At 43.2% G+C, this 27977-nt stretch overlaps 1 protein-coding gene across 2 annotated transcripts; it reads right to left on the bottom strand.

The window, feature by feature from the left end:
• Positions 1 to 15: 15 nt before the first annotated feature.
• On the bottom strand, positions 16 to 27654 carry col2a1a (collagen, type II, alpha 1a). 2 transcript variants are annotated; one of them, XM_042085884.1, is made up of 54 exons: positions 27364 to 27654; positions 25013 to 25222; positions 23890 to 23906; positions 22781 to 22813; positions 22006 to 22038; positions 21837 to 21890; positions 21217 to 21309; positions 21008 to 21085; positions 20631 to 20675; positions 20380 to 20433; positions 19057 to 19110; positions 18184 to 18237; positions 18003 to 18056; positions 17859 to 17912; positions 17665 to 17709; positions 17409 to 17462; positions 17179 to 17223; positions 16927 to 16980; positions 16683 to 16781; positions 16456 to 16500; positions 16172 to 16270; positions 16004 to 16057; positions 15778 to 15885; positions 15373 to 15426; positions 14674 to 14772; positions 14481 to 14534; positions 12658 to 12756; positions 12407 to 12460; positions 12250 to 12303; positions 12063 to 12116; positions 11869 to 11922; positions 11578 to 11622; positions 11348 to 11446; positions 10896 to 11003; positions 10618 to 10671; positions 10392 to 10445; positions 9794 to 9847; positions 8850 to 8903; positions 8285 to 8392; positions 7812 to 7865; positions 7402 to 7455; positions 7105 to 7266; positions 6862 to 6969; positions 5916 to 6023; positions 5656 to 5709; positions 4523 to 4630; positions 3483 to 3536; positions 3229 to 3336; positions 2848 to 2901; positions 2642 to 2749; positions 2053 to 2341; positions 1758 to 1945; positions 1366 to 1608; positions 16 to 1178 (listed from the first exon to the last, which is right to left on the bottom strand). In XM_042085884.1, the coding sequence occupies exons 1-54, from the start codon at positions 27455 to 27457 to the stop codon at positions 1032 to 1034; spliced, it is 4467 nt and encodes a 1488-aa protein (XP_041941818.1). In that variant the 5' UTR covers positions 27458 to 27654; the 3' UTR covers positions 16 to 1031. The 2 variants fall into 2 exon arrangements, with proteins under 2 accessions (XP_041941818.1, XP_041941819.1); XM_042085885.1 differs by lacking the exon at positions 25013 to 25222.
• Between the last annotated feature and the right edge of the window lie 323 nt (positions 27655 to 27977).

Raw genomic sequence — 27977 nt, 5'->3', positions numbered from 1 at the left:
GGATTTTTGGTTTTGAAAAGTCATAGCACCTTCTGAAGGGGGAGGGGGGTGGGGGGTGGGGGGGGCGTCATCTCAACAAGGCTCATGTATGTTCAGCCTCACCTCAGGCTAACTCTTATTTTGTTATGCCAGCTTGAGGTAGCTTCAAGAAAGAACAACCCAAAAAACAAAACCAAACAAAACAATAAGGGTAATGAAACTAAAAGAAAACAGACATCTTTTCCAAATTTATTAGCATTTCTTTGGTTGTGTGTTGAAAGGATAAAACAGAGTTCCTAATAAGGGCTGTCAAGGGAAAATCAAAATCAATCACACAGAAACCCAAAACCTCCCAAATTAAAAACGGCACTTCCCAAAAAAGTGTTGGCGTGTACACAGACACACGCACACACACACACTCACATAAACATGGAAATATATAAATCAATATCTGGATGAAACACAGACTTTTACAACAATAGAACCAAGGTTTTATAATACACAGTAAATGGTTTTTTTCCTAGTTGGTAGATTTTAGGAACACCTGAACTTTTTACATCATTCTAGAAAGACAGGGAGGGGTCCTAGAGAACTGGGTGGATCCTGTTGTTCTTTAGTGGGAGGGGCATCTGTGGTATTCAATCAAACTCACCCAGTTCTGTGCACCTTCCCTCACTGTGTTGGGGTATAAGGGTGACATCAAGTCATGTTTCATCGCTTCTTTCCCTTTTATGCTCATCTGTTCCTTCCATCTCTCCCTGATGCCCATCAGGAACACGGGATCTTTGGGAAACATGACTGATGTCAGAGGGGCAGACTGATGGGGAATTCTGGTGCCGTTCAGTGGAACTACAAACCCATACATCTGGTGTCGCTCGGTGCCGATATCCTAGGCGCACAACTTGGAGAGCACAACTTTACGTTTGGAGGAAAAAGTATCAAATCAATTTTAATGTCTTTTCCTGTCTTCCATTGTCTTCGTTTCAAAAGTGTGTATTGCTTCTTAATGGACTTTTCATATCGTTTGTGTTTCTTTGTCTTGTTATTCCACTTTAAAAGAAGCAGACAGCTCCGATGTCCACTCCAAACTCCTGGTCAGCACCTCCAATGTCCATGGGAGCAATGTCCACGATGGGCAGTCTGGATGTCTTCTGAGTTTTGTACTCGATGACTGTCTTGCCCCACTGGCCTGTGTGTGTCTGTGGAAACAGATAAGTGTAAGAGGACTCGACAATGACCCGTGGTGTGGGACTGTCATTTACCAACTGATGTAACTTTATCTCCCCCAACAAGAATCTGTTCAAGTCTCCCTCCCAATCTTTTTTGACTCTGTGTGTATTTAATCTGAGAAAAAGCACACGTATGTTGAGCGAGTGTGACACGTACCTTGCAGCCATCCTCGCTGACGCTGTACGTGAAGCGGCTGTTGCCCTCAGCTCTGATCTCGATGTCGTTGGAACCCTGGAGCAGAAGAGACTTCTTCAGGTTACCGGAGGCCTGGTCCATGTAGGCAATGCTGTTCTTGCAGTGGTAGGTGATGCTCTGGGAGGCCTCTGTGGACAGCAGCCTCAAGAAAGTCAACTGGATGTTGGCGGCGTTGCCTGGCTGGGTGTCATCAGCATAGCTGAACTGTAAAAACAAAACAAAACAAAACACCAGTCAGACAAAGGGATTTTGTCACAGTTGAAGAGAAAGAGAAAGCAAGATGGATGGTGTTGAAACACAAGAGGGCATCATACTTTTGTTCATAACTAGTAACAATCAGATGAAGCACTCACATGGAATCCGCCATTCATGGTCTCGCCAAACCAGACGTGTTTGTGCGCCTTGCTCTTGCTGCTCCACCAGTTCTTGCGTGGGACACTAGGAGTGTTGGGTTTAACGCAGGTCTCTCCAGTCTCCATGTTGCAGAAGACCTTGATGGCATCTGCGGTGCTGCCCAGGTTGGGATCCACCCAGTAGTCACCTGTCACAAGGTCCACAGAGCTACATCAGATCACTGGCTCTTTACTGTTGATCTTTATGAATAACGTCTTCATCTGACTTCTCTGTCATCTTGCACCTCTCACTTACCGCTCTTCCACTCAGGGTGGCAGAGTTTGAGGTCCCTGCAGGTGCGTGCTGGGTTCTTGCGGGATCCGTCAGGGTTGCGCATGTCCTCCAGCTGGCCAGTGATGGACTTGAGTGTGGAGTCCACCTCCATGTCGTGCTGCCTGAGGGAGCTGGATGGGTCATCTGCCCGCATGTATCTCAAGGGGTCTGGGCCCTTCTCGGTCTGTCCCATTCCAGCGAAGGCAGACATGTCAATGCCAGGGCCTGGGGGACCAGGAGGACCAGGGGGTCCAGCGTTACCAGGAGGACCCTGCAAGATGGGGAAAGAGAGAGAGGGAATACAGGTGAGAATCTGAATGGATCGTGATACATAAGCATTTCCTGGTTCCTGGTTGTCTTGATGGTCTAAGAAAAATCACAATTCTTGGGAGGCTCTGCCATGCAAAATCCCATTTCGGATGTGCTAATTTTATTACATATCTATGTCTGCATGTTATAAATCCTGTAAGAAATGTATATCAAGAACTCCGTCTGCCTGACCAGGGGGTCAGTGCATGTCAGAAAGGACATCAAGGGACAGATATTCCCACTGCACTGGGACTGGACTCACAGCAGGACCAGTCTCTCCAGAGCGTCCACGAGGTCCAGGGGGTCCGATGGGTCCAGGGATGCCGTTGTTACCATCTTTTCCGGCAGCTCCAAGTGGGCCAGGGGGTCCCTGCATGGAAAGCAAAACGTTTTGATATGGACATACTTATGGGAGTGCCATCTTACTGCAGGCTTTGGTGAACAATGTCAGAAATGACATTTCCTTACCTTAGCACCAGCGGGTCCAGCAGGTCCAGAAGCACCAGCATCTCCAGCAGGACCCTAGAGAGAGAGGGAGAGAGAGATGGAGAGAGGGGGGGGGGTTAGTTCTCATGTTATTGTGTTAGAATAAGATAAGTGTAAGATTAATACGTTACAATAGTATTTATGCGTTGTGATGTAATTGGCAGGTTGTGCTGAGTCTGATGTGAATCTTTGAGACTGTGGCTGGTTGGTGTTGGCGTAGCATAGGTGTGTAGGTGAGTACTCGCGAAAAGGCCACAACACTGTGGTGAATGTGAGATGGCAGGTGAGGCATGTTGAATGTTCTGATGCTGTGACAGGTGTGTCTGGACGCGTTATGGGGAGAGTCGAGCATGTGTCACTCACAGGAGGTCCAGGCAGACCCTGCAGACCAGTGAATCCTCTGTGTCCCTTCTGTCCTCTCTCTCCAGCCTCACCGGCCTCTCCCTTGTCTCCGCGTGGGCCTTGGGGTCCCTGCACATCACAGCACATTAGTGAGCATGACTAACTAGATAACAGCAATACAACTGCCTAACAAGTAAAGCCATGTAGTCAATGCTTACATGCAGTCAATGTCTACACGTTTGTTTAAGGGAACAGACAAAAGGACATATACTCACAGCCATGCCTCTTGCTCCTGCAGGGCCGGGGGGGCCAGCAGGTCCTTGGGCACCCTGAGAAGAAAGAGAAAGAGAAAAGGGAGAGAAAGTGAATGAGAAAACTTTACTGTGTATGAAATGCCAGTTGTGCAACAATGTCTTAAGTCATCAATAATTAAAATGTCTTATGAATAATTTACAGTATGCTACAAAGACATTAACATGATTGATGTCTTAAAGAGGAGTTAGGTGGAGGTGGAGTCAGTGATGCTGGAGAAAAAAATGGATGATAAATTTTTTTTAATGTCAACAGCCAAACAGATGCACCTCTCCCTTGAGTGCTGATGACAGTAATAGCGTTGGCTTCCCTCATCGCTTCTCACTGCTCTGTGCACCAGCACTAACACCACCTGCTGTTGTTTGGTTTAAACGGGTGTTTATGAGTGTGCCCCTCTGTTTGTTTCCAATTTACAGAGCCAGGCCTGTGCATGTATGAACGTCACATGCTTTTTCAGCAGATAAACAGAATGGTGATTGTGACAAAAAGTGTATTGTAGAATTAAGCAATACGCCCCGAGAGGCAGTTACACTGATTCTACAACAGCTAAGGGGCGTTGTTAGGCACGAACAAGCTGCTAGCTAGCAGCTACTTTAACTTTTGTATCGAGTTATGGTAGTGCAGTAATATAGAACGAAATGCGGTCAAGGTAAATGTTTATGCTGCATTTTACAACGGCATTGAACACGATTTAGCCAATCACAATCAAGGACCGGAACTATCAGTTTTAGAATCAGTAACTCCCCCTCTATGTAATGGCTATGAAACTGTAGCCATGAAAATACTTTAGTTGTTGGGTAGATAAGATGAAGCGTTGTGATATTGATGTTGGCTCCTTCACACTCATTTAACTGGATCTGCAACAGTAGCAATGGCCATTGGCAAGCTGCCCAGTGAACCGTACTGTTCATTGTACGCCACTGTAGCTTTCACCAGCTACCAGACAGCCATGATGTTATGAATGTGTTTTTTTATCAGTGTGTGTTATGATGGTGATACTCACAGACTCTCCTCTGTCTCCCTGTTTGCCCGAAGGTCCGACAGGCCCGGGGGAACCGGTGGCACCAGGAGCGCCAGGGGCACCAATAGGTCCGGTGTTACCACGCTCACCCTAGAGGAGAACACATGAAAGAGTCTAAACACTGCTGTACAATGCACACATGGTTAGGCCTCCTCTGTGAGAGTCATACATCTTGAAACAAAACTCTCTGCTGAAAGGGTCTTCATTTGACCACTTTGACTCTTTGGGGTGCCAGCTTTGTATCAAGTTTTCAGCTGTTCAATCCTAAGTAATAGCAGTGAGTGGTCAAGAATAGGATTTTTTAATAAAAACCCTCGCAATAAAGAACCCTCGCTTCAAAGGATCAGACATGTGTTCTAGAAATTTCTTAAGTAAATTCAAATAAGTTTTTGGCTTTGGTCAAAAGGGAGGTTAGTGTTAGTTCAAATAGGCCATGAAGTTAAGCTCTGACTTAATCTGCTGATCCGAACAGGCTCACAGCCTGACAACTAAACTGATCCCCTGCTACGCCTGCAATTAGCTGAATTCTGACAGTATATTGCTGCCAGTTATGTTATATATATTCAAATTCATTACAGGACATTTGTAAATAGTGATGCCCGCCATAAGAAGACAATATAGAGATCTCACTAAGAATAAATTGGAGGTGTATGACCCGATCAGCTTTAACTGAGAGAGAGAGAGATCATGAAGGCCACAGCACACAAAAATGCTCCAGATTCATACTGAGTTGAAAAGTCTGCTCAAGAACAGGCAACATTTAACTGGATGTTAAAAATAACTCAATTATTTGCAAACAGTATCTGACCTTTTGCATTGTTTGACCATAAGATAAAACAATGTGAGTGCCTGTAATGCATTTTGAGAAACTGGCCAGGGCTCAAGATGACCCATGTGACTGGTGACATAGACAGAGGGGTAGACACTAACAGTATATACATTCTAGTTCAGGCTGGACTGCCTTGACTGAGATGTCTTTGTGCATGTTCTATTTCTTAACATAAGCTTATCAAATCCAGAAGTTCCTTGCTGTTCATTGTCACAATGGTATTGGGGTATGCTGCTGCACAATCTACTGTTGTTTCTGATTGTGTTTATGATGTCTGATATCTCACCTTGACTCCAGCAGATCCATCTCTACCAGGAGGTCCATCAGCACCAGGGTTACCCTATAGGACAGGAGTGTGTGAGAGAGAGAGAAAGAGAGAGAGAGAGAGAGAGAGAGAGAGAGAGAGATAGAGAGGGAGATCGAGAGAGAGAGAGAGAGATGCAGAGAAAGAGAAAAGGGAGATGGAGAACAGTAGCATTAAAGCACATTTCCAGAATTAATGGTCTCTGACACTGAGCCATTCCCCTGATGTTGTGGTGTACAAACCTCTCTTCCGGGCTCTCCAGAGGGTCCACTCAGGCCAGGAGGTCCGACAGGGCCAGGGGGTCCACGGTCACCACCAGCACCAGGAGCTCCCTGTTTCCCTGGTTCACCCTGTGGTGCAGCAAGTCCAGTCATCCAATTATTCAATTGCCTAATTAATGTGTTTATTAATCAACTTAAGGTGTGCTTAACTAAAACAACTGCTCAGTCAAGTATTTTACAGAAATGATTTCACAAGTGGTAATATTCAAGTCTAGTGAATGGTCTTTGAATGGTCTTTTATCCAACAAAGCCCACAACAACCATCTACAGTACATTAGTCTGAAAAGATCCACAGAACCAAATGAAGCCTTATTCTGATCATAGGCTATAGCTACACTATATTGGCAAAAGTATCTGGCCATTACACCTCCAGGAACTTCTATAACATGCCATTCTAAATCTATAGGCATTGGATAGAGATAAGAGCAATAGGAGCTTGCACTCTTCTGAGAGGAGTGTGTCTGTGGGATTTCAGGTCAGACACTGATGTTGGGCGAGATGGCCTGGCTCGCAATCTCCGTTAGTTCATCCCCATTTCCGTTAGTTCATACCAAAGGTGTTTGATGGGGTTGAGGATAGGGCTCTGTGTGGGCCAATTAAGTTCTTCCACACACAACTCAGCCAACCATGTCTTTGTGGATCTTGCTTTGTGCACCCTATGACAGTACCATGCTTGAATTCATTGAGCTCTTCAGAACGACCCCTTTCTACACAAATGTTTGTGAATGCAGACTGCATGACTAGGTGCTTGATTGTATACACCTGTGGCAATGGGTCTAAATGAACACATGGATTCAGTGAGTACATGTCCCAATACTTTTGCCAATACAGTATAGTGTATTTAATGGCTCCCAATGTGATGGTTAAATGTCCTGGAGCAGGTAACTTAGGGGACTGTGGTACTTACAGAAGGTCCTGGAAGACCGGGGAACCCTCTCTCACCACGCTGCCCAGGCAAACCAACAATACCACGCTGACCAGCAAGACCAGATGGACCAGGAGTACCATCAGGACCCTGAGACACAACATATCATTTTGTGAGCATTGACTTCATTCACATGTTGTCTACACCCAAAGGAAATACTGTAAAAGTACAAAGTACAGCACAGTACTGTAAAACAGGACATTGAAAGATTAGAAAGTGACTAACAGGGGGACCGTCCTCTCCGGGCTCTCCTTTCTCTCCGGGGGCACCAGCAGGTCCACGGAGCCCAGCATCTCCTGCTCTACCTGGGGGACCAGCATCCCCACGCACTCCCTTGGGACCATCTTTACCAGCACCGCCAGGTGGACCAGCAGGACCAGGGTTTCCCTAAGACATGACAACAGAAACAAACAGGGTAAATGGGACGAGCCAATATAGCTAAGCCAGTGAAGGACAGTATATCTAGCACCTTCCAAACGTCTAGTGCAATAAGTGTGGAAATGTGTTTAAGGGTTGACTCACATTAGGACCTGGGGATCCAACACGTCCAGCAGCACCAGGGAATCCAGTGGAACCCTGAAGAGGAGCAAGAGAGTGAATGCATCATGGCATGTTGGTATTCATTCATTCATTCATTCATTCATTCATTCATTCATTCATTCATTCATGTATATATTAATATGTGTCCTTTATTTTACAAGTTGAGTCCCAGATCTTAGATCTTAAATCTCTTTTATGAGGGAGCTCTAGGGAGAGCAGGAAATGAGAGTTATTTAGTTCATTCCTATCTGGATTCTCTGAGGTGTGTATGATGTCTCGTATGATGTCTCGACGATATCATGCCATGTTGGTATAAGTGAGAGTTTTTCAGTTTAATTCCTGTGTGAATTCTCGGAGTGATGTGTGTGATGTCTTTGGACTGCTCTACTCACAGGAGCTCCCTGAGCACCACGGGCTCCTTTAGGTCCAGACACACCAGTGGGACCCTGGACAGAGAAGAGAAGATGCGTTAGTAAATATGACATCCCACAAAAAATAACGGCAGCTCACTAAAACACACACTTTGATATAACACACTATGCTTATCAAATTATTTATTTAGCATTCACAATCAATCAATCAATCAATCAATCAATCAATCAATCACTCTTGAATAGGAATTTGGAGTAATTTGGATTATTTCCAGACCCCCCAAATATATGAATGAAAGTGGTTAAAAATGGTCTGTTTACCCTTACAAACATTTATATATATATATATATATATATATATATATATATATATATATATATATATATATATATATAACAGGACCTACATACTGTTCCTTGTCTATTCTGTGCAGGAGAGGAAAGTGTCTCCTCTCAGTCCCCTACAGTGTAATGAGCTGGTTCACTTGACTTACCACAGGTCCGGGGGCTCCAGAGGGTCCCTGAGGTCCAGGGGAACCAGCATCTCCCTTCTGACCACCCTCACCAAGCTCACCCTTGGCACCAGGCTGACCATCTGCGCCCTACAGCAGGCAGGAGTCAGACACAGCTCATTAATGTTTAATTAATCAATCAATCAATCAATCAATCAATCAACCAATCAATCAAACAAATAATTTAATCAATCAACCAACCAATTAATCAATCAATCAATCAATCAATCAATTATTCAATCAAGCAACCAATCAATCAATCAATTATTCAATCAACCAACCAATCAATCAACCAATCAATCAACCAAGCAATCAATCAATTGTTCAATCAACCAACCATTCATTCATTCATTCATTCACATTCATTCATTCATTCATTTATTCATTCAATCAGTCAACCAACCAACCAACCAACCAACCAATCAATCAATCAGTCAGTCAGTCAATCACATTAAAACACAGCAAGAATACACAGTTGTTACATACACATACAGACAGAACATTCTTATCCTTATCTAATATTGACTATTTAAGTCCTTGTACTTACAGGAGGTCCAGCAAAACCAGCAGGGCCAGGAGGACCACCCTCACCACGGTCACCCTGAAGGAGGAGAGGGCGAAATACAGATTGGTCATATGGAGAAAAATGTCTATCAAAGTATGACATTGTGTGTGTGTAATAGCTGTCAGACACTGGAAAAACAATAATATCTGCATACTGATTTATATTCTTGAAAGATGAAAGTCAGGTGTATGCTAAGGAAGGCAACAAATGTGGTAACAAGATAGTACATAAATACTAAATATTAGCAAGGTTAGAATACTTTTAAGGCCTATCAAGGCCTATATGTCAAAAAGTCAATGTAGGTGTGTTGATATGTAAAATGTCAATTGAATTTCAAAACCATGAAGGTCATTCAAATTACATCTACTTAGAAACCTTATTTGCGTATATGTACCAATATCAACTATAAATTATTATTAGCAACAGTAAATACATATTCAAGTGCAAGTTGATTATCAACAAGGTCCATAGACCATACAAATATGAAACAGGAAGGCACAGATAGAGAGAGAGAGAAATGAGCTCACAAAAGTGTTAGATTGTGGAAGAACATTTTCACAAGTTAGCATGTAATGGTTGGAAACAATGGATGGATGATCATCTAGTTTGAAATGATACTAGTATCTTCATCCATCATTATAATTTCAACTTAACAAGCAAATTAAGGCTGACTCATGAATAATAAAGCATGAATAAAATACATAAAGCATCATTAAATAACAGTACAATTACACTAGGGTCAATAGAAAGGCATTGTTTGCCAACCCTAGTGACATGATAAATTATTGATAAACACTTCTGTATTTCACAACGTAATTTAGTGCTGTCAAAATGAACACATTAGTTATTATTTAAGGTACTTGTGGGAGACATGACGCAAAATAAATTACTGTAGTAAAGAATTATGAGGGGGGCAGTAAACGTACAGGGGCACCACGAGCTCCAGCAGCTCCAGTTGGCCCAATAGGTCCACCTTCACCCTAAATGAGACAGAGACAAAAATATCAACATCATGACCAACTTATTGCTTTGGGGACAAGGACCAGCAAATACAAGGATACTTTCAAGGAAAATTCATGGCTTTAGACCTCAAGAAACAAATAATGTGTTAAAATAATTTTCCCTCAATACACCAAAATGTTTTTGGTGAATGAAAAAAGTATTTTCTAATGTGGAGATTCTTTTTAAAAACTAGAGTAGCCAAACACTCTGATCTCTTAATATATTTATTAATGACCAACGTTTCGGCACACAGCCTTTATCAAGGTTCTATCAAGGATGTCCGATTCTTAACACATATGCAACTAATCTAAGGCCATATTCCGGCCAGCTTGAAGAATGAAAAGAAGGATGGCATATGGATATATATGAATAACATGTTATTGCTGGTGCATGGTTATGTAGACAAATAAGGAAGACTGTCTACCTGCACTACTTGAATCATTATCACCAATTTAATGTATTTGGGAACAATACAGAGTATGCGTTTATTTATCTATTTTCAAGTTGACAGTGAGATCTTACCTTGGCTCCATTGGGACCGGAGGGACCTGGAGGACCAATGGGACCAGTCAAACCCTAAGAGTAAGAAATCCAGGGACAGGCATGAAACGGCGAAGAAGAGGGAAGACACTGCTCAATCTGCTCCTCTGGGATGCCAGATCATAGGCTATATTATAGGGATGCCAGATCATAGGCTATATTATAGGCTATATGATGGTATTCTGATAATCTGAATTTTGTCCCTTACTCTTGAGCCATCTTTTCCTGGAGCTCCCTCAGGTCCTTTCTCTCCATTGTCACCCTGAAAGGGAGAATGACAGAGACATTTAGAGATGTGTGTGTTTAAAATAACTTGGAGTTTGGAGTAAGTCTGTATAGGTATAGAGTCTGTTTTTGTTTGGGTCAGAGAATTGAATTGTGCCTTCAAATGGTGGATCTGAGGATATGCTTGTGTGAAGTTAGAAGCTTGATGTTTTTAACAGACTGTGAGAGGACTTATATATTTGTCCCTAGTGCTGAACTCACTCTGTCACCCTTGGCTCCAGCAATACCACTGGCTCCTCTCTCTCCAGGCATTCCCTGGAGGCCAGGGGGTCCCTGAGCACCGGAAGGCCCTGAAGGTCCGATCGCACCCTGTCAGACAACACACATTAAATACAACATGAACAAGAGGAGATGTATGGCGAGATACAGGGACAGATAGACACATCTGCGGTGTGAATATAGATCAAAAGTGAGACATGAGGGAATATGTGAATGGAGACAAGAAACAGGGGAAGATTTGCAGAGAAATGTATAAAGAGAGAGATATGTGAAGAGCAGCTTTGAGGAAGTGGTTGTATAAAAATATTGGGTGTTATGGAGACATGAGTGATTCCAAAAGGGGGGTTTGAGAAGGAAGAAGAGACACAATGTATCAGGCATTGAGGACATAAGAAGAACCCTCTATCTTGGGTCATTTCTTCTGATGAAATCACCTTGGGTCCATCAGTTCCGGCAGTTCCAGGAAGACCACGAGGTCCCTGCAGGCCCTGAGGCCCAGCGCCGCCTCTCTCACCAGGGAAACCACGCTCTCCCTGCGGGACGCAAGGAAGGTAGGCACAAACACAAACCATTAACTATCTCACCTGACTGACATGGTGAAATCATTCCCATTGCAACAGAAAAGAGTATTAAACACAAATGATGTGGGGGATCAGAAACTCACTCTTGGTCCAGTAGCACCAGCTGCTCCACCCTCTCCAGGAACACCCTACAGGAAGATATGAGAGGAGAGGACATATCAACACAGGACCTTACGCCTACTTCTTTCTTACAGTAGGTAAGTTTTTTACATCTAAAGTCAGATCTCATGCATACGAATACACCTGGAAATATCCACAATGCACACAAACCACACATTTAATCAGAATCCTGGCTTAGGATATGAATCCTGTATTTGCCAAATAGGCCTTTGAACATGGACACAGAGAACAGCCCTTCTACTAAAGATCCTCACCTGATCACCAGGCTTGCCAGGCTCTCCAGGGGCACCAGAAGGTCCAGGCAGACCCTAATAAAAAGGAAGAAAGATTAAAGATTAGTATCTCATGCTCTGTTGTATATGGTACGTGGGTAACCTATCTGTAGTAATACTAATGATTTAGGTAGGCCCATATTTGTTGGTGCAGCCTCAGGTTCAAACTCACTCACCTGGAAGCCAGAAGGTCCAGCCTGACCCTGTTCTCCTCTCTCTCCAACTGGGCCCTAGGATGGAGATCACACAGATCAAGATCACACCAGACCTTTCTCTGTGTTTTCATGCATCAATGGAGCATCACACATGCTGCAATTAAACACATGTCACATAGCCATATGTGAGGGTGTGAGGGCTACTTACAGCAGGGCCAGGAGGACCAGAAGGTCCAGTCTCTCCCTCTTTTCCAGACAAACCCTACAGTGGAAAAGGTGGAGGTCAGTTATATTAGTCACAACATGATCAACTGACCAACAGCTTGAATTTGAACTAAAGCCTGATGGAATACGTAATTACTTACTCTAAGACCGGGGTTACCAATAAGTCCTTTCTCTCCAGGCTTTCCAGGCTCTCCCTGTTTGTGGAAAAAAGATAAATATTAGGAAATATAAAGTTGTTGATATGAGTAGTTGTTTATTTTCGTTTGTGTTTTAACAGCCATAATAAACATTCACATTAGAATATATTACAGATGTCACTATCAACCAAGTATACGATGAACTATAATTCAACGAAGAACTAATATTCACTGATGCTTCATAAGACACTCACATTGGCTCCCTTAGGACCGGGGAATCCCATCACTCCTGGCTGTCCACGCGCTCCCTGAGGCCCAGGGGGACCGGGACGTCCATCCTCTCCAGCAGCTCCCTATGGGGTCAGAGACCAGAGAGATTCAGCACAGGCTTACTGGTAAGACAACATCCCAGACCCAACACACACCCCAAACTCAACTCAGAGAGTCAATGAAGAGATAAAAGATTTCCTGAGCTCAAAGGCTTTACACAGAGACTCCACACAGAAATAATAGACACACAGATTGTGAGCTGAGGACTGAGGCTCAACATGGAAAGACCATTCTGGGATATCATAGTGATACCATCTATCTATCTGTAAATTACAGGAACTTCTGTCTGTCTGCCTGTTTGTCAGTGTGTGTGTGTTAACCGCATATCTGTTGAACCGTTCGTCCAATTGATTTCAACTTGGCAGGTGTCTTGCTATTGGCACAAGTAAGTGCAGTACCAAGTTTGATGTTGTTTGGGTAAGAAATGCAAAATATATTGTTAAATATATCAGTAAAAGCTTCTTTTACCACACATTGGCTTTCGCTACTCTACTGTAGCCACTCCCCCTCTCACACAACACAGTGCAGGACCAGAGACAGAGAGGGTAAGCAGAGTTTTGGCAGCACTGAATCAGTGCACAGCACGGGTCAAGATGCAAGATGTTTAGATGATTATCATATAATCTAAACCTCAACAATAAAGACTCCCTGTATGATTCTCATATAATCTAAACCTCAACAATAAAGACTTCCTGTATGCGGTTTGCTTGCATAAAATGTTTCAGTGAATTTATTTTGCAGCCCAATAAATAGGGTATGCAGTGGCAAAAATGCAAAGTAAAAACTTATGTGCAATAAACTGACTGAATAGTTCAGGCTACATTGGAATAAACAAACGAAAATTTGGACTGCAAGGTCCCAAATTGAAATGAGCGATAGGCCCGAATTTAAGGACGTTTTAGAATGCCACACAGCTACAGGTAACAAGTGGCAGACAGAGGGAGATGTCACTTATGCTCCCAGAGACTGTGTCTGAGTCACATTGTTGCAAATTTCATATGATGATGCATCTTTCTACAAAATGGTTTGGCTTCTATATCATTAAGTTACTCGATAGGCTAAACATATAGCCTTAAATCAAAGCTTTAGTCTTATGTTGATTAGCTACAGACAACAAGTGGTAGACAGGGCGTGATGTCACCTACAGTATAGGCTACCAGAGATTGTTTGTTGCAAATTTCATATGATGATGCATCATTCAGCATAATGGTTTGTCTTCTCTATCATGACGTTATTGAATAAGCTTACCAAGAAACATACAGCCTTAACTCAAAATAGCTGTTAGGCTTATGTCATTTTGATCTGTAAAGAATGTCACATGCAGCCATGCCTAAATTCTGCTCACTGCACATTTATTATAGGCTAATGTATTATAATATTCAATATATTAATTATTGAATGCTTAGCTAGAATGATGTTTTTCCCTATCAGCCTATTTTTAAAGCAGGCCTACCTGCGGGCATGTAATTGGTCTACGGGTTTTCTAGGAATAGCATGTTTGAATGGGCACTGCACTAGTATACTAAAGGGAAGGTTTATCATGCTGTCACTTCTGTAAAGTCTTAAAAGTATTCTGGACAAGGAGAAGATGTAGTGCAAGCGGGTCTACATACAGGTATAAATAGCCACTGGAGCCCTGGTTCCATTCCAACCCATCTCCCACTCACTTCCTTTCACTCTCAACTACTTTAGCCACAAAGAAAATACTATTTCAGTCAAAACATGGTAAAGACCCTGTTATACTCACACCAGGGCCAACTTTGCCTTGAGGACCAGCATCTCCAGGGCGTCCAGTAAGACCCTGTAAATGAAACACAGAACTGATGTGTGGGGAATGTGGGGCAGATGGAATTCATATATCTGATTTACCTCTATGACTTCAATATGTAATTCAAGATGTATAACACCACTGTCTACTAGAATCCAACTTTGTGACTTACTCTGGCACCTGGAAGGCCAGGCTCTCCAGCGCGGCCGGGGTCACCAGTGCCTCCCTTGGGACCACCCAGACCAGGAACACCACGGTCTCCGGGGGCGCCCTGCACATGACCAACAGGGAAGAGTTGAGTGAGAAGATCGACAGCGTCCATGTTGAATTGTGAGGTAAAAAGTAGTAAACGGTCATTCATGTTGCGGTGAATCCGTGCCAGATCTCAGTTGTACCGTTCTCATTTTGACTGTTTCTTATGAACGGAGCATGCTGCACATCCACAGTGTTAAATAGCCACATACTCATGTTTGGATGGACTATTCAACCAGATTCATTGTTCTGACAAGAAAAACTGTGTTGATTTTGTTTAAATTGTGAAGTTTACACAAAGATCTAGATGAGTATTATGTGATGAGTTTTGTGATGACATCAATGTGGGGAGATGCTCTGAAGTATGCTAGTTTATAGAGACTTGGCCACATATTACCATATTATAATCATATGCTTTATATGTATGTTCTACAGTATTGATACTGGACTAAAAATGAATGTGGAAATATGTTTTACTTGACTATGTTTAGCAAATGTACTTATTTCACAATGGTTGTTGTTTGCTCTACTATATACTATACTCTATGTCTGTTTACATACAAAATATAAACAGAAATGGGTTACCATAAATGGTGTTGACCATTTAATGTTCACCTACCTTAGCACCTGCCAGACCATCTTGACCAGGGAATCCACGGTTGCCAGGGGCTCCCTTTCAACAGAAGAGGCAAACTCAGATTAATTTGAATTGAACAGCCACATGAACCATCAACACATTAAACTCCACCTAATCAGTTGGAAATGCCCTTTCAATCAAGAACACTACAGAACCTATGGACACTTTAGTCATGAATGATTTGATTGGTAACTGGATTTACTATTAACCAAAACTTGAAATGACTCATTATACAGCCGACAGAAGTAAATCTGGGAAACACCCAGCAGACTAGCCAGCATGCTAATTCAAACACACCTGGACATCAGATCGCACAACAGGCTACTCTGAGGTCAACACTGCAGTGAACTATTCTGTCCAAGACCCTCTACATGTCAGTGAACTCACTCTTTCCCCAGGAGGTCCAAGTGGTCCAGCAGCGCCGGGCTCTCCTCTTGCTCCTCTCTTGCCCTCCTCTCCAGCAGGTCCAGGTGCTCCTAGTGGTCCAGCAACACCCTGTATTGCAATAGGAAGCGTATGGAGGATGATTAATGGGGATGGAGCATTATTAATAAACAGCATTTAACTCTAAATCAGTAGAGGTGTTTTTGTGTCAGAGGAAGTCTTTACTCACGCGCTCTCCTTTGGGTCCTGCCTCTCCCTTGAATCCTGGGATACCTGGATCACCCTGTGGAGGAACAGCATCAATGAGTATTGTGAAGCATGGCTATGACGAAGCATGGCTATGACTAGCAATACTTTTTGACAGGGATGAGAGACCAGGAGAGTTGGTGATACATACAGACTGTCCCTTGGGTCCAAGAGGTCCAGTTGCTCCCTGAGGTCCGGGAGGTCCACGGGGTCCAGGGAAACCTGGGGCGCCAGCAATACCGGGACCACCCTGTGATGAGAAGCAGAGAGATTGAATTGGTAGGTGTCACAGGCAGTGGGATCATGTTTTTTCATCTTAATGCTCCACCACAAAGGGGAGGTCTGATGCTAAGTGTGTCTGTTTAACAACAGAAAAATCACAAGAATCTATTTGGCAATATGGGATAAAGAGATACCATGTGACAGCGTACTCACAGCAGATCCTTTAGCTCCAGGGATACCATCAGTTCCAGGGTTACCCTATATGAATAAAAACAGAGCAAACAGCGTCAAGAGACTTAAACACATTAACACAAGAATCAACATGATGCTTCACAATACATCAGACAAGCTCCATTAACAGTATTAATCTGATGATTCTGAAAGACAAAAACGGACTCTGCATCTGTATGCAGTAATTCTGGTTTGATGGTTTCACTTACTCCTGCACCAGCAGGTCCAGGAGATCCAGGAGTACCAGCCTCTCCACGGGGTCCCTGAGCTCCCTCAGCTCCACGGGCACCAGTGGGACCAGCTTCACCCTGAGGTGGGGACACATCACCACACAGGGTTTAGAGACAAAGTATCAAACAAAGTAGGAACCTCACAGAAAGGCCATACAAGAGGAAGTGTTAGCCAGACTTTCATATGATGTATGATATGTGTAAGTGTTGATCTGCTTCTCACCTTGGAACCTGGGGATCCTGGGAAACCTGGTGCACCAGCAGGGCCAACTGGGCCCTTCAGAGAGAGAGAGGGAGGGACAGAGAGAGAGAGAGGGAGGGAGAGAGAGAGAGAGAACAGTCAGCACTGTTGACAGCACTGCACTCAGACAATCAGCAATCAGTGACTCTTCACTTTATATCTAACTATAATCTAACATTAGAGGTTTATCCTTGTCATTTTACAAATGTGAACAGATGAGCAAGTTATACTCACATTGGGGCCAGCAGGACCAGGCAAACCATCATTACCACGAGCACCCTGCAGAAAAAAGAAAGCTTGGTCAGTCACTATGGGCTCTTCTGCACCTAACAGACTGGGTGATCTGCATCAGCATGGCTGATTCCAGTGCATGTTTAGTATATACTGTATGTCTTGCGATGTATATATATATGTCTATATGTATATATTTGTAAGGGAAAGGCATGTGTTTATGTGCCACTCACAGCGGCACCAGCAGCTCCAGGACGTCCTCTCTCACCGGGCAGGCCGCGGGGACCCTGAGAATGGACAGAGAGAGGGAGGAGAGGGGAGAGGGAGAGAGAGAGGGAGGAGAGGGGAGAGGGAGAGAGACAGGCCATTAAGACAATACAAGTGAGCGGTTAAGACATCAATGGTAACTGATTGAGACATCCAAAGGTTTTTCTTCATCCAAAGTCTCAGCTCAGGATGTGAGGGAAACGGACGCATCGTGTTACTCACCATGGGTCCAGGGGCGCCATTCTCACCAGGAGCACCACCCTCGCCCTGACCAGAGGAAAAAGACAGAAGGGAAGACACGATGTCAGACAGGAAGTTACAACTCAAGTTATTCAAATGGACTATGGATGTGTGTGTGTGTGTGTGTGTCTGTGTGTGTGTGTGTGTGGTGTGTGTGTGTGTGGTGTTTGCTATACCTTAGCTCCAGCAGCACCGCCCTCTCCCTTAGCTCCATCCACACCTGGGTGTCCCTGCAAACACACACAGGCATTCAGTCACTCAGGTCACAACACAGGCCAGTGCTGTGTATAGAATTCAGTCCCAGATATCCAATCTCTTACTCTGTGTCCTTTGATTCCTGGAAGTCCGGGAGTTCCTGGGAATCCACGAGCTCCCTGTTAATAGAACCAAAAGTGAAGTGGATTAGGACATGTCCTCTTAGTTTAGAGATGGAAATCCCTATTTCATCTCTGTGAAATATTTGTTTATTGTTTATTGTTTATATATGTATATTTATATTACCTGTGGGCCTGGGGGTCCGCGCTCACCAGCTTTGCCAGGCTTACCAGCTTCTCCCTAAAGTGAGAAAGATAGATAGATAGATAGATAGATAGATAGATAGATAGATAGATAGATAGATAGAGAGAGAGAGAGTGAGGGAGAGAGAGAGAGAGAGAATGTGGTCAGTATACCAATACAGTCTAACACCACTACCTAGAGTACAGCAGGCTATAATACATGGACACAGTGAAGTATTAGCACCATCTAGTGGGTGAGAGACAACAGCACAGAGTGCAGATAAGGTACTGTACAAACTGAATGAAAACATTTTGATTATGGATGGGAACTACCAAGAAATTAATAATTACACAGAGTGACAAGATTACTATGTTTAGTCTCTGTCATGGGCTTTAGGTGTGAAATGGAGGCATATGGGTGAGGAGTGGTGCACTGTTGAGTTTTATTAATGTAACCACCTAAAATCAACCTAAAATCATGGAATTGATTTGGAACAACTTTACACTTATGAATGTGTATTCAAGGTAATGCTAAATGAAATTCCCCTAGGTTTATGAATAAACACAAAAGGGTAGTATTCACCAAAACAAAATACACAATGGGACACTGAGTCATAATTCATACATAATTCACACTGAGCTGATCCACTAATGTTTGAGCTAGGAATCTTGCTCATGGTATTAAATTAGCAAATAGAGTTTGCCTTGTCATCAAATAAGCTTTATTTAGACTTCAGACTTTACACTGTGCTCGCTAATTTAAATTCGGGCCCATTGACTCAAGAGGATTTTGCATAATAGTGAGCAATGGAGAAAAGCAGATAAGATCTGTGAATAGATGGTCGGGAAGAGATAGCAGCCTCATGAAAATACTTACATCACTTCCTGGTTTCCCTGAGGGTCCAGAGGGGCCACGGGGTCCCAAAGCTCCCTACAACAGAGAGGGTGTGCATCATAAACAAACAAACAAACAAACTAACTAATGACTAAATACCGCCTGTCAATGACAGTCAGTGAACACTGCATAGAGTAAGCAGACAGCCATGATACACAACATCTGTGTATAGAAGAGAGGTGTGCTGGGGGCAAACGCAACGGTGCAGTGCAACTCTCTTTAGTTTCGCTTTGATTTCAGATTTCATCAATTGATAACATAGCATAACACTGTTACTCAGTGGTTTAACTTAATGGGGACAAATAACCCAAAACAGGTAAGTATCTCATTGCCTTTCTCATAGATTCTGCAGCATGTTTCTTTCCTAATGTGCAAGTCTGAGGTTAAGCCTCATTACATGAGACTAGAGCGTATAGTGGAAGAGGTGAAACTCACCATCGTATACCTTCTCTCACAGTATAAATAAACAATATTATTCATATCTACCTGGGTCTAAACTAAACTGTTTCAGATTCACCTTCTATTCTATGCTTGAATAATGACATCATAAGAAGGTTGTCGCTGATTTGGCACTATGGCACTCTCCTCACATTTCTTAAGAAATGTGAGGAGATGGCAACTGGCTACTCCTTTGGTATGATAGTCATTAAATATGCAATAATATTAAAACAATACATCATATTATACATTAATATTGCCCAATATTGCCCAAACATAGGCTAGCTGAAAATTATCAACTTTCATCATCCTTGTTAAAACTATATATATATATATATAGTTGAAAGTTGATAATTGTCAGCTAGCCTATGTTTGGGCAATTAAGTGATTCCAATTCCAATGTGTCCTTTAGAAGATGCTAGAATGTGCAATTCTATGAATGTCACACTGTATTGTTCTATATGCTTCGCTTGAAGCTGACCAGACTGATTTGAGAAGGTGGCTGTTGGGACAAAATGACACATTTGACTCGATGTGATGGTAGGATATTAGGAGACGAATGTAAAAGTAGGGTGTTACAGAAGAACAGATGAGACTGCATATAGTGCTGTAGTTTTTCAACTACACCTCCATCAAATATATCAAAGATACAATGAACATAATGGCAGAGGATGACCGTCAATTTTGAAACTCTCAATGCAAATGATAGTTTCGAACATTTTGTGGTAGAACATAATGCAGTCTATTCTTAACCAAGATAAGATGTAGACAAAGCGAAATCTGTAACGGAGGCTCCTAGGGGACTGGTGGTGTTCTGGATAGTGTGTGTCAGGTACTGGTGTGTGGTGGGACGAATGAAAAACTTACAGCAGGTCCAGGTTCTCCAGCTTCACCAGGGGCGCCCTGGAATCCTTGAGGGCCCTGAAATACAATAAATAGCAACCATCCCAGATTTAGACATATTTAGACTATTCTATGTTTAGCTGGTCAAAGCTGCAGTCTACTGAATAATGGAGGGTTGTACGATGAGTGGTAATGAATCATGTGTGTTTCTTATGTATGTGTGTGTGTGTGTGTGTGTGTGTGTCTGTGTCTGTGTGTGTGTTTGCATTACTTACTGGAGCTCCACTTGGTCCAGGGGGGCCACGAGGTCCCATGGGGCCCTAAGAGAGACACAGAAATGAAATGTATAATTTTCAAATGTTCATTTATAAAGCATATTTAGATTTTAGTAAAGACTGTGTATGTCTCCAATAAACAAACACTGAACTTACATTTTCTACTCAAACATAGCTACTGTGTACCTGCAATATTTTCCCTAGATTTGTATTCCTCAATTTAACATGTTTCACTGAGCTAAGATGTAAAACTTGTCCTATTTCCTTTCGACCACTAGGTGGAGCACAAGTTCAGTATCCACAGTGAACTTGTTCCTGTATGGTATGTGCATGGGTGTGTGTGTGTGTGTGTGTGTGTGTATGTGTCAGCCGCTCACCATGGGTCCCTGCATCACACCCATTTGAGCACCTCCAGCCTTCTCATCAAAGCCACCAGCCATCTGAGCAGCAAAGTTCTGAGGGGGAAACATGTAACACACAGACACACACATATTAACTCCATGGGCAAACTCTAGTGATGAGCTGATGCTGGGGCCACAGGGAGTGTGGGAGAGGGATGGGGGAGGAGGTCAAAGGTCACACGTACTCCACCAAGTCCAGCAGGGCCTGGAGGGCCAGGGGGTCCTGGGTTTCCGGGAGTGCCGGGTTCACCGTCTCTGCCTCTGGGTCCGATGTTTCCCTGGAGAAGGGGTGATGGGAGGAGAGGAGAAAGGGGGTTAAGGGGATAATCCCTCACATGATTCCTCACAGCAAGATTCTCAAGAATCAGGGCACCCATTAATCCACTTAACCTCCCAAAACTTCAGAGGGACTTCTAAATCCCATACTAATGAGGGCATTTTGAAGCTAAATATAAGAGTTAACTGTTGTACCACAGTGCAATTGTGTATACTTCATCATCAATCAGTCTAGTATGTCTGGTGCAGCTTTATACCATCCCTTTGCTAATGTGTAACAGTTGACTGGAGTAGAGGTGGTCATCTTATTTTACCAGATATCCCCAACTTGGTCCTTGCCATTCTTATGTAAACAAATATCTGTGTGCTGTCCAAAAGCAGGATAAATGCATATAGTTTTCTTAGTCCCTTAGATAATGTCCATGTTCTGCAGTAGTATTCCACTTTCCATGAGGAGACATTTCACAGTTCTGTAGGATAATCGTCCACAGGACATATGGCAGGTCATTAACTCTGGGGTCCTCTTTACCTTATCGCCCTTCAGGCCTCTCTCACCACGGATTCCCTGCTCTCCTGGGGGGCCCTGAGGAAACATGTACACAGACATGAGCAACAGAACCCAAAGAGACTGACAAACCACACTGTGAACCGAAACTTTTACAACACACACAAACACAAACACGAACACAAACACTCACCATAGGGCCTGCTGGTCCTCTTGGTCCTACGACCTAGAAGTGAAGGAGCAAAGGATTTTGATTAATACATGTCCTGAATAAGTGAGTGTTTACTACTATTACCAGAGACTTTCTAATGAGGAGACACAGCACTCAAAAAATCCTCCATAGAAATGCATGGGGTTAGTTTGTAACGCCAATATGGCCGTTGTCTACACATATCACACCCCTTCCTCAGCAAAACGTTGACATGTGAATACATTGAGCCAATCATGTGGTGTGATGTGAATACATTGAGCCAATCATATGGTGTGTTGTGAAGACATCGTGCCAATCATGTGTTGTGAACTCGCCGCTGGTGCAAGATTGGTGTCGTGAAGCCTTGCGCACACGCATTTCTGCCGAATAGGATGCCCGATGAGTGCCCAAAAAGCGTTGCAATATGGCCGCCGAGTGGAGGGACTTGTCTAAAAGGACTTTTCTATTACTAAGAACTATCAGAGGGACATCTGGACTTGAAAATGTGGATACTGTGGGGGACATATGAGCATCTGCCTTGGATGTAGCAGGTCACTGATGATCAAATCAGGAGTACAAGAGGCCCTTCGGTATAACTCCTGTGAGGTCCTTTCTCCTGTCCCAGACTTCTTTCACACCTGCCTATTCCCCTAATAGAATGGCCTGTCCTGATCTCTACAAATAAACTAAACTAAACACTCACTCAACAGGAACTCAACCATCACCTTTGCAAGTCTACAGAGAGGGCTGAGTAAAGGACTAGAGTTGCTTGACTTACATCAGTAATGTCTCCTGGCTCACCCTTCTGGCCCTGAGAAGAGAAGATAAGCAAAACATCAAAGGGTGACGATTTTATAAAGCTCTGGTCTCATTCAGGTTAGCCATTTCCTGGATTTAAAATATTGGAGGCAACAATGAAACTCCATGTCATCTTTATGCAAACTGTGAGTTATAACAATGTTGAGTGACATTTTAAAATATAATATCAAAGATGGGTTATGCTTTGTCTGGGTCCTTCAATGAGATTTAAATGTATCTGGGGAGAGTAACACAACCGGAAATGGCGATCTACACTGAGGTTGTACTGATGTCAGCATCCTTTAGTGATCATAAAATGTATCTATAAGCAAGCAACACCAGAAGTCAGAGTACTTATAAAATATAATATAAAATATGTGTGGTGATTGTGCCCTATGGTCTTTGTGCAGATGAGTGTGTATTGGTTCAATTTTGCATACTAATGCTTGTTGTTACATTGTAACACTTCATGGTCTTATGTGTATATTATGCACTACAATAGAAAACATAGTTCAAGTGACAACAGTCAATGTGTGCCTACAGTTCAGATATAAATGGGGCAATGTTCATGATAGGGGCCTATTCACAGAGATAAATCTAATGTTGCTTGCCATAGGTCATAGAGCTAATGTTGAAAAAATATGGTTAAATTACAATTTCTAACACATTTAACCTTTATTGTAACCTGTTTGTGACCTATTGTAGGCATTGCAGCCAGGCAGAAAGTCAGTCGCACAATGTTTGTGTGAATGTTGAGGGAATGTGTATGATATGCTCTTCAGCACATCCTATAGGCCATTTTGACTACTGCACCTGTATTTATGAAACCGATGGCGCTCAGTAATACTCCAATGAATCAATGGCTTTTTGTAAAGAAATGCTTCACCTCTAAAACACCCATTTCCTTTGTGGCTAAACTGATTTGGTGTAGCTTTTTAACAAAGGAAACAAGATGTTGTATTCATAACTTGAGCTCAGTAAGCCCCAGCTTGAGCATGTCTTTTTTCTTTTGTTTAAGGTTGGTTAAGGTTGCCACACTTTAATTGATTCTTGACATAAAATGACTTCTGTCTGTACTTCCTGACTTACCCTTGCACCAATCGCCTCTGGAGTTTCAGAAGAAGATATGTAAAAAAGAGAGAGAAGATGCAAGGTTAGAACTGGCCAAGCTGGTGGAAATTCACCAACAGCATAGCTATACACAACCACATGCTTACAAATATCAACTGCTACTCATGCAATGGTGAGGTGAATTAGCCCCTTATAATAATAAATGTGTAATGCTATATCCATAACCAATGCAATAGATCTCAGTGAGTTTGGAAGTAGGTGGGAGGTGGTAGCATTTATCGGTAAAGGACATCCATAGAATGGTATAACGGTATAATGGTATAAAATTGTATGTTTTTCCCTGCATTATTGTATGTTTCAAAAGTAAAATACCTTAAAATAATGGTTAAACCTTCATGCACTGAGACCCTTATGTTTAATGATAGGTTACTATTTAGCATTAAGGTTGTCTTATAAATTGTTAAAAAGAGGGATTTTGAGAACACTTCAAAGTTTTTGTTTTCATCATTGACACTAGTGCTACTGATTGTTATCCTAAAACAGGTTCAGTCCAGCTGGGGAACTATTATCAGTCAGTGACATGACTGTTTGGGTATGACATGACATTCAAGGAGTCATAGATGAAGAATGCATCATAATGCATGTATTCTCACAATCTCACAATGCTCAATCATCCTCATAAGGCATTATATGATGTTGTTATAATGTCCTTAATTACAGCTTCTAATTAAGTCATTGCTCATCATTGCCATGTACTGAATGGAAGATTCGGAAAGCAGGGGGGGAGCTCATCCCATTCCTGTAGACAAGCTTAGAGATGCAACAGAAAACTTAGAAGTGTTACTCCCGTCCACTCACTCTGGCCATGTTTATTCTGAGCTCAGACCACAGCACACACCCAAACAAACACACACAACACACATACACAAACACACACACACGCACGAACACACACACGCACGCACGAACACACACGCACACGCACACACACGCACACACACACACACACACACACAGGTGACGCAGGTGAGAGGGAACCCAGAGGAAACATGGAGGAGGCAGACAGAAAGAAGAGAGTGGGGGGGGAAGCACGGCACAGCATAGCAGTGTCATTTATTTAGAAGAGTAAATAAATTAGGACCGGTGGGGATGCTCTGCTCAGCTGGGCACACGGGGCAGCACTCTCCGACGGGAATGATGGGGTTGGCACAGTCGCGCAGCTCGTCGCAGATGATCTCATCGCAGAGCACGGCGCCCGTGTCACACACGCAGATGCGACACGGCTCCGGCTTCCACACATCCTTATCAGTGTAGTGGCGGCCATCTTGGATGCACCCACCCAGGTCATCCTCTACAGGCCGGCGAACAGGAGGAAGCCGGGGAGGGGGGCGGTAGGAGGTATGAGAGGATGGAGTGAGGAAGGAGGGAGGGAAAGGGAGAAAGATGGAGGGTGTTTTAGGGGCGCTTATGAGGGTAGCAGTAGGAAATCAGCAGGTGAGATACTTGCCAGGCCGTGCACAGCATATGTACATTGATACACTGCCATATCAATGAGGATATGCTTTGATATACACAAATGTATGTGCACTTCATTTTGTGTTATTTTTTATATGCTCACATTGACTCAACATTAATACACTTTGAGACAACATGACTCAGCATTAATGAAATGCTCATGCTCAGAAGGCTCCTGCTTAAACATCAGTAAGACTCACTCACACACGTACACACACACATACACACACACTCATGCACTAAGTAAAAAGCACACACGCACACACACACAATGCAAAGCAATGCAGGTCAGATTGATTCTTCAATCCATGACATCAACATGCACATTAAGACTGCATATGTATGAACCAGGTGCGAAATCTGCGGGTATGTCACTCTGCTTTAAGCTCCAACATTTACTCTTTACACTACAGACCACAATAAAGTGATACTGTAACTACATGAATAATTAACCATTTGTATACTCTATCCAACAATTCAATACTAAAATCCCCTCAGTCTTGTACCATTGGGTGACTTTTGCCAATTCAAATAAGAATAGTGCAGTGTGTAAGTATGTATTTAAATTCTCTGTGTAAGCTGCACCTGAGCATCCCACTGTTCCACCAATAGGCTACAGGGGCTGCATAGTTTACATTGAGGTGCAAGTTTTGGGTTACTGTGCGCTGATTGGCCAACTAAACAGTGTGGGGTTTAATGGGCTCCACAGTCCCCCCCCCCCCCCCCCCCCCCAGGTCTATTCATGCCCCCTCCACTACCCTCCACCCTGCTCCTGGCTGACCTGGCAGCCCCAAACACATGAATGGCTCTTTCTCAGACGCCACAGGGGCATAATTGACAGGCGGGTGCCTTAAGCAAATATGGACCCCATCAGGTTCTCATAGAGCTGCCAGAGCCAGAATAAACACACACACGGTGTGGCATAAAGAAAGGATGGCTTTCAACTGCCTCAGCCCCAGGGTCCCACCAGCTATTTGGTTTCCTTTCAGAGTTTGTGTAAATGTGCTATTTAGAGACAAAGATGTCTAAACCTGAGGATACGTTAAATGGTTTAAGGTGTTCCCCTAAAGACTGAGGCAATGGACAAGAAATTATGATCATACTCCAGAAAACACTTAAATTATGCTCATGTACTTTGGCACTGATGTGCACCTAAAATTAGAAATAAAGTACATGAAATGAGTCTTAATAGTTTTGATAATTTGTTTGTGTCTATCTGAAATACCACATACTAATCGCATACACCCCCTCTTTCTCTCTCTTTCTCTCACACACACACACACACACACAAACCCACACAGGCACACACACAGTTTATTTGTGCGCTTCAGCATCTCCACCTGATGCCCTTTGAGCCTGCCAGGCTGCAGGTCAAATGGTCTACACCAACACACAGATAGCAGTGAAATACCTTAATCCACACTACAAAGCAACAAACAAACTCCGTCCTTGTATGTTTCATTGTTCCACAAGCCACACATTTCAGCACCCTTAATGAGGATGGTTTGTGATCTGATGGCCTACCAAGAGGGACAAATAATGTCTTAGCCTCTGTTCAAAACTCTTGGTTGGAACTTTGTTAAGACTTAACAAGAATACAGCATGCTACAACTACAACATGTAGTGTACGCATCCTTTCTGTTATACTTCGTGGTGTAGGGCTGTGTTATCACCCCTCACCCACAGTTTAGAAATAAACCTTTCACTTGGCTTTTTATGCAGCACCAATCTTTTTGCCTTTTCATCAAAGGCAATGCCAAAGCACTGTTACTCCTAACAGACTGTTCCACAGTAGCCTATGTAACACTTTCAACACATCAATAAATGTGCAAGTTTTCTTTGTAAAATATCAATAGGCCTAAACGAAACGAACTAAAGGAAGAGAGGCGATTGTCTAACACGAGAAAGACCTGCATCAAGAGCAGACCGGTTACAGATTCACCTGTTGAGGAAAAGATTTTAAAAGTTGCGACTTACGGTCATCCTCTTGTTGGCATCTTACGATGGATAGTAATACAACTTGGGTTGCTACAAGTAGCAGAACAGTCCGTGAATCCACAAAGCTGAACATGTCTAAATGTTAGACACGCAGGTCCTTTGGGTGAAAAATCAAGAAGGGATGGAGCTGCAGCGGCTCTTTCGGCGTTGTGTGTGTGTATTTTTGTTTCCAGACTACGGAACCATGCAGTCAATCTTCCGACCAAAGATGGGGAGGAATCCAACGGCGGGCCCGTGCGGAAAGTCAGCACCACCGCGTCAGGCCGAGCACCGCGGTTTAATGTCCAGTCGCGTATTTATGAATCTTTGTATATCCCACAGTACCAGTCCACCCCCTTCGACCCCCCGACGCGCTGAAACACGAGCCCTGTCTCCCTCCCCTCCTGTCTCAGCATCTATTCTTCCCAGACATATCTGCCCACCGCGCAGAGGTAAGGACTTCACATTCTCTGAACGAGACAGACAAATATCATCAATAAAGGGTCAAATTTGTCACGAGCTCACATTCATTTTGTTTTCGAACAATTTCAAGTATGTATACAAAGATAGGAGAAATGCTTAAAGAGGATTTTCAAAATAAAAGTAACCTAATT

The sequence above is a fragment of the Alosa sapidissima genome, chromosome 3, assembly GCF_018492685.1.
Source record: "Alosa sapidissima isolate fAloSap1 chromosome 3, fAloSap1.pri, whole genome shotgun sequence".
Lineage (NCBI taxonomy): Eukaryota > Metazoa > Chordata > Actinopteri > Clupeiformes > Clupeidae > Alosa > Alosa sapidissima.
This window is presented reverse-complemented; position numbering and strand designations above follow the sequence as displayed.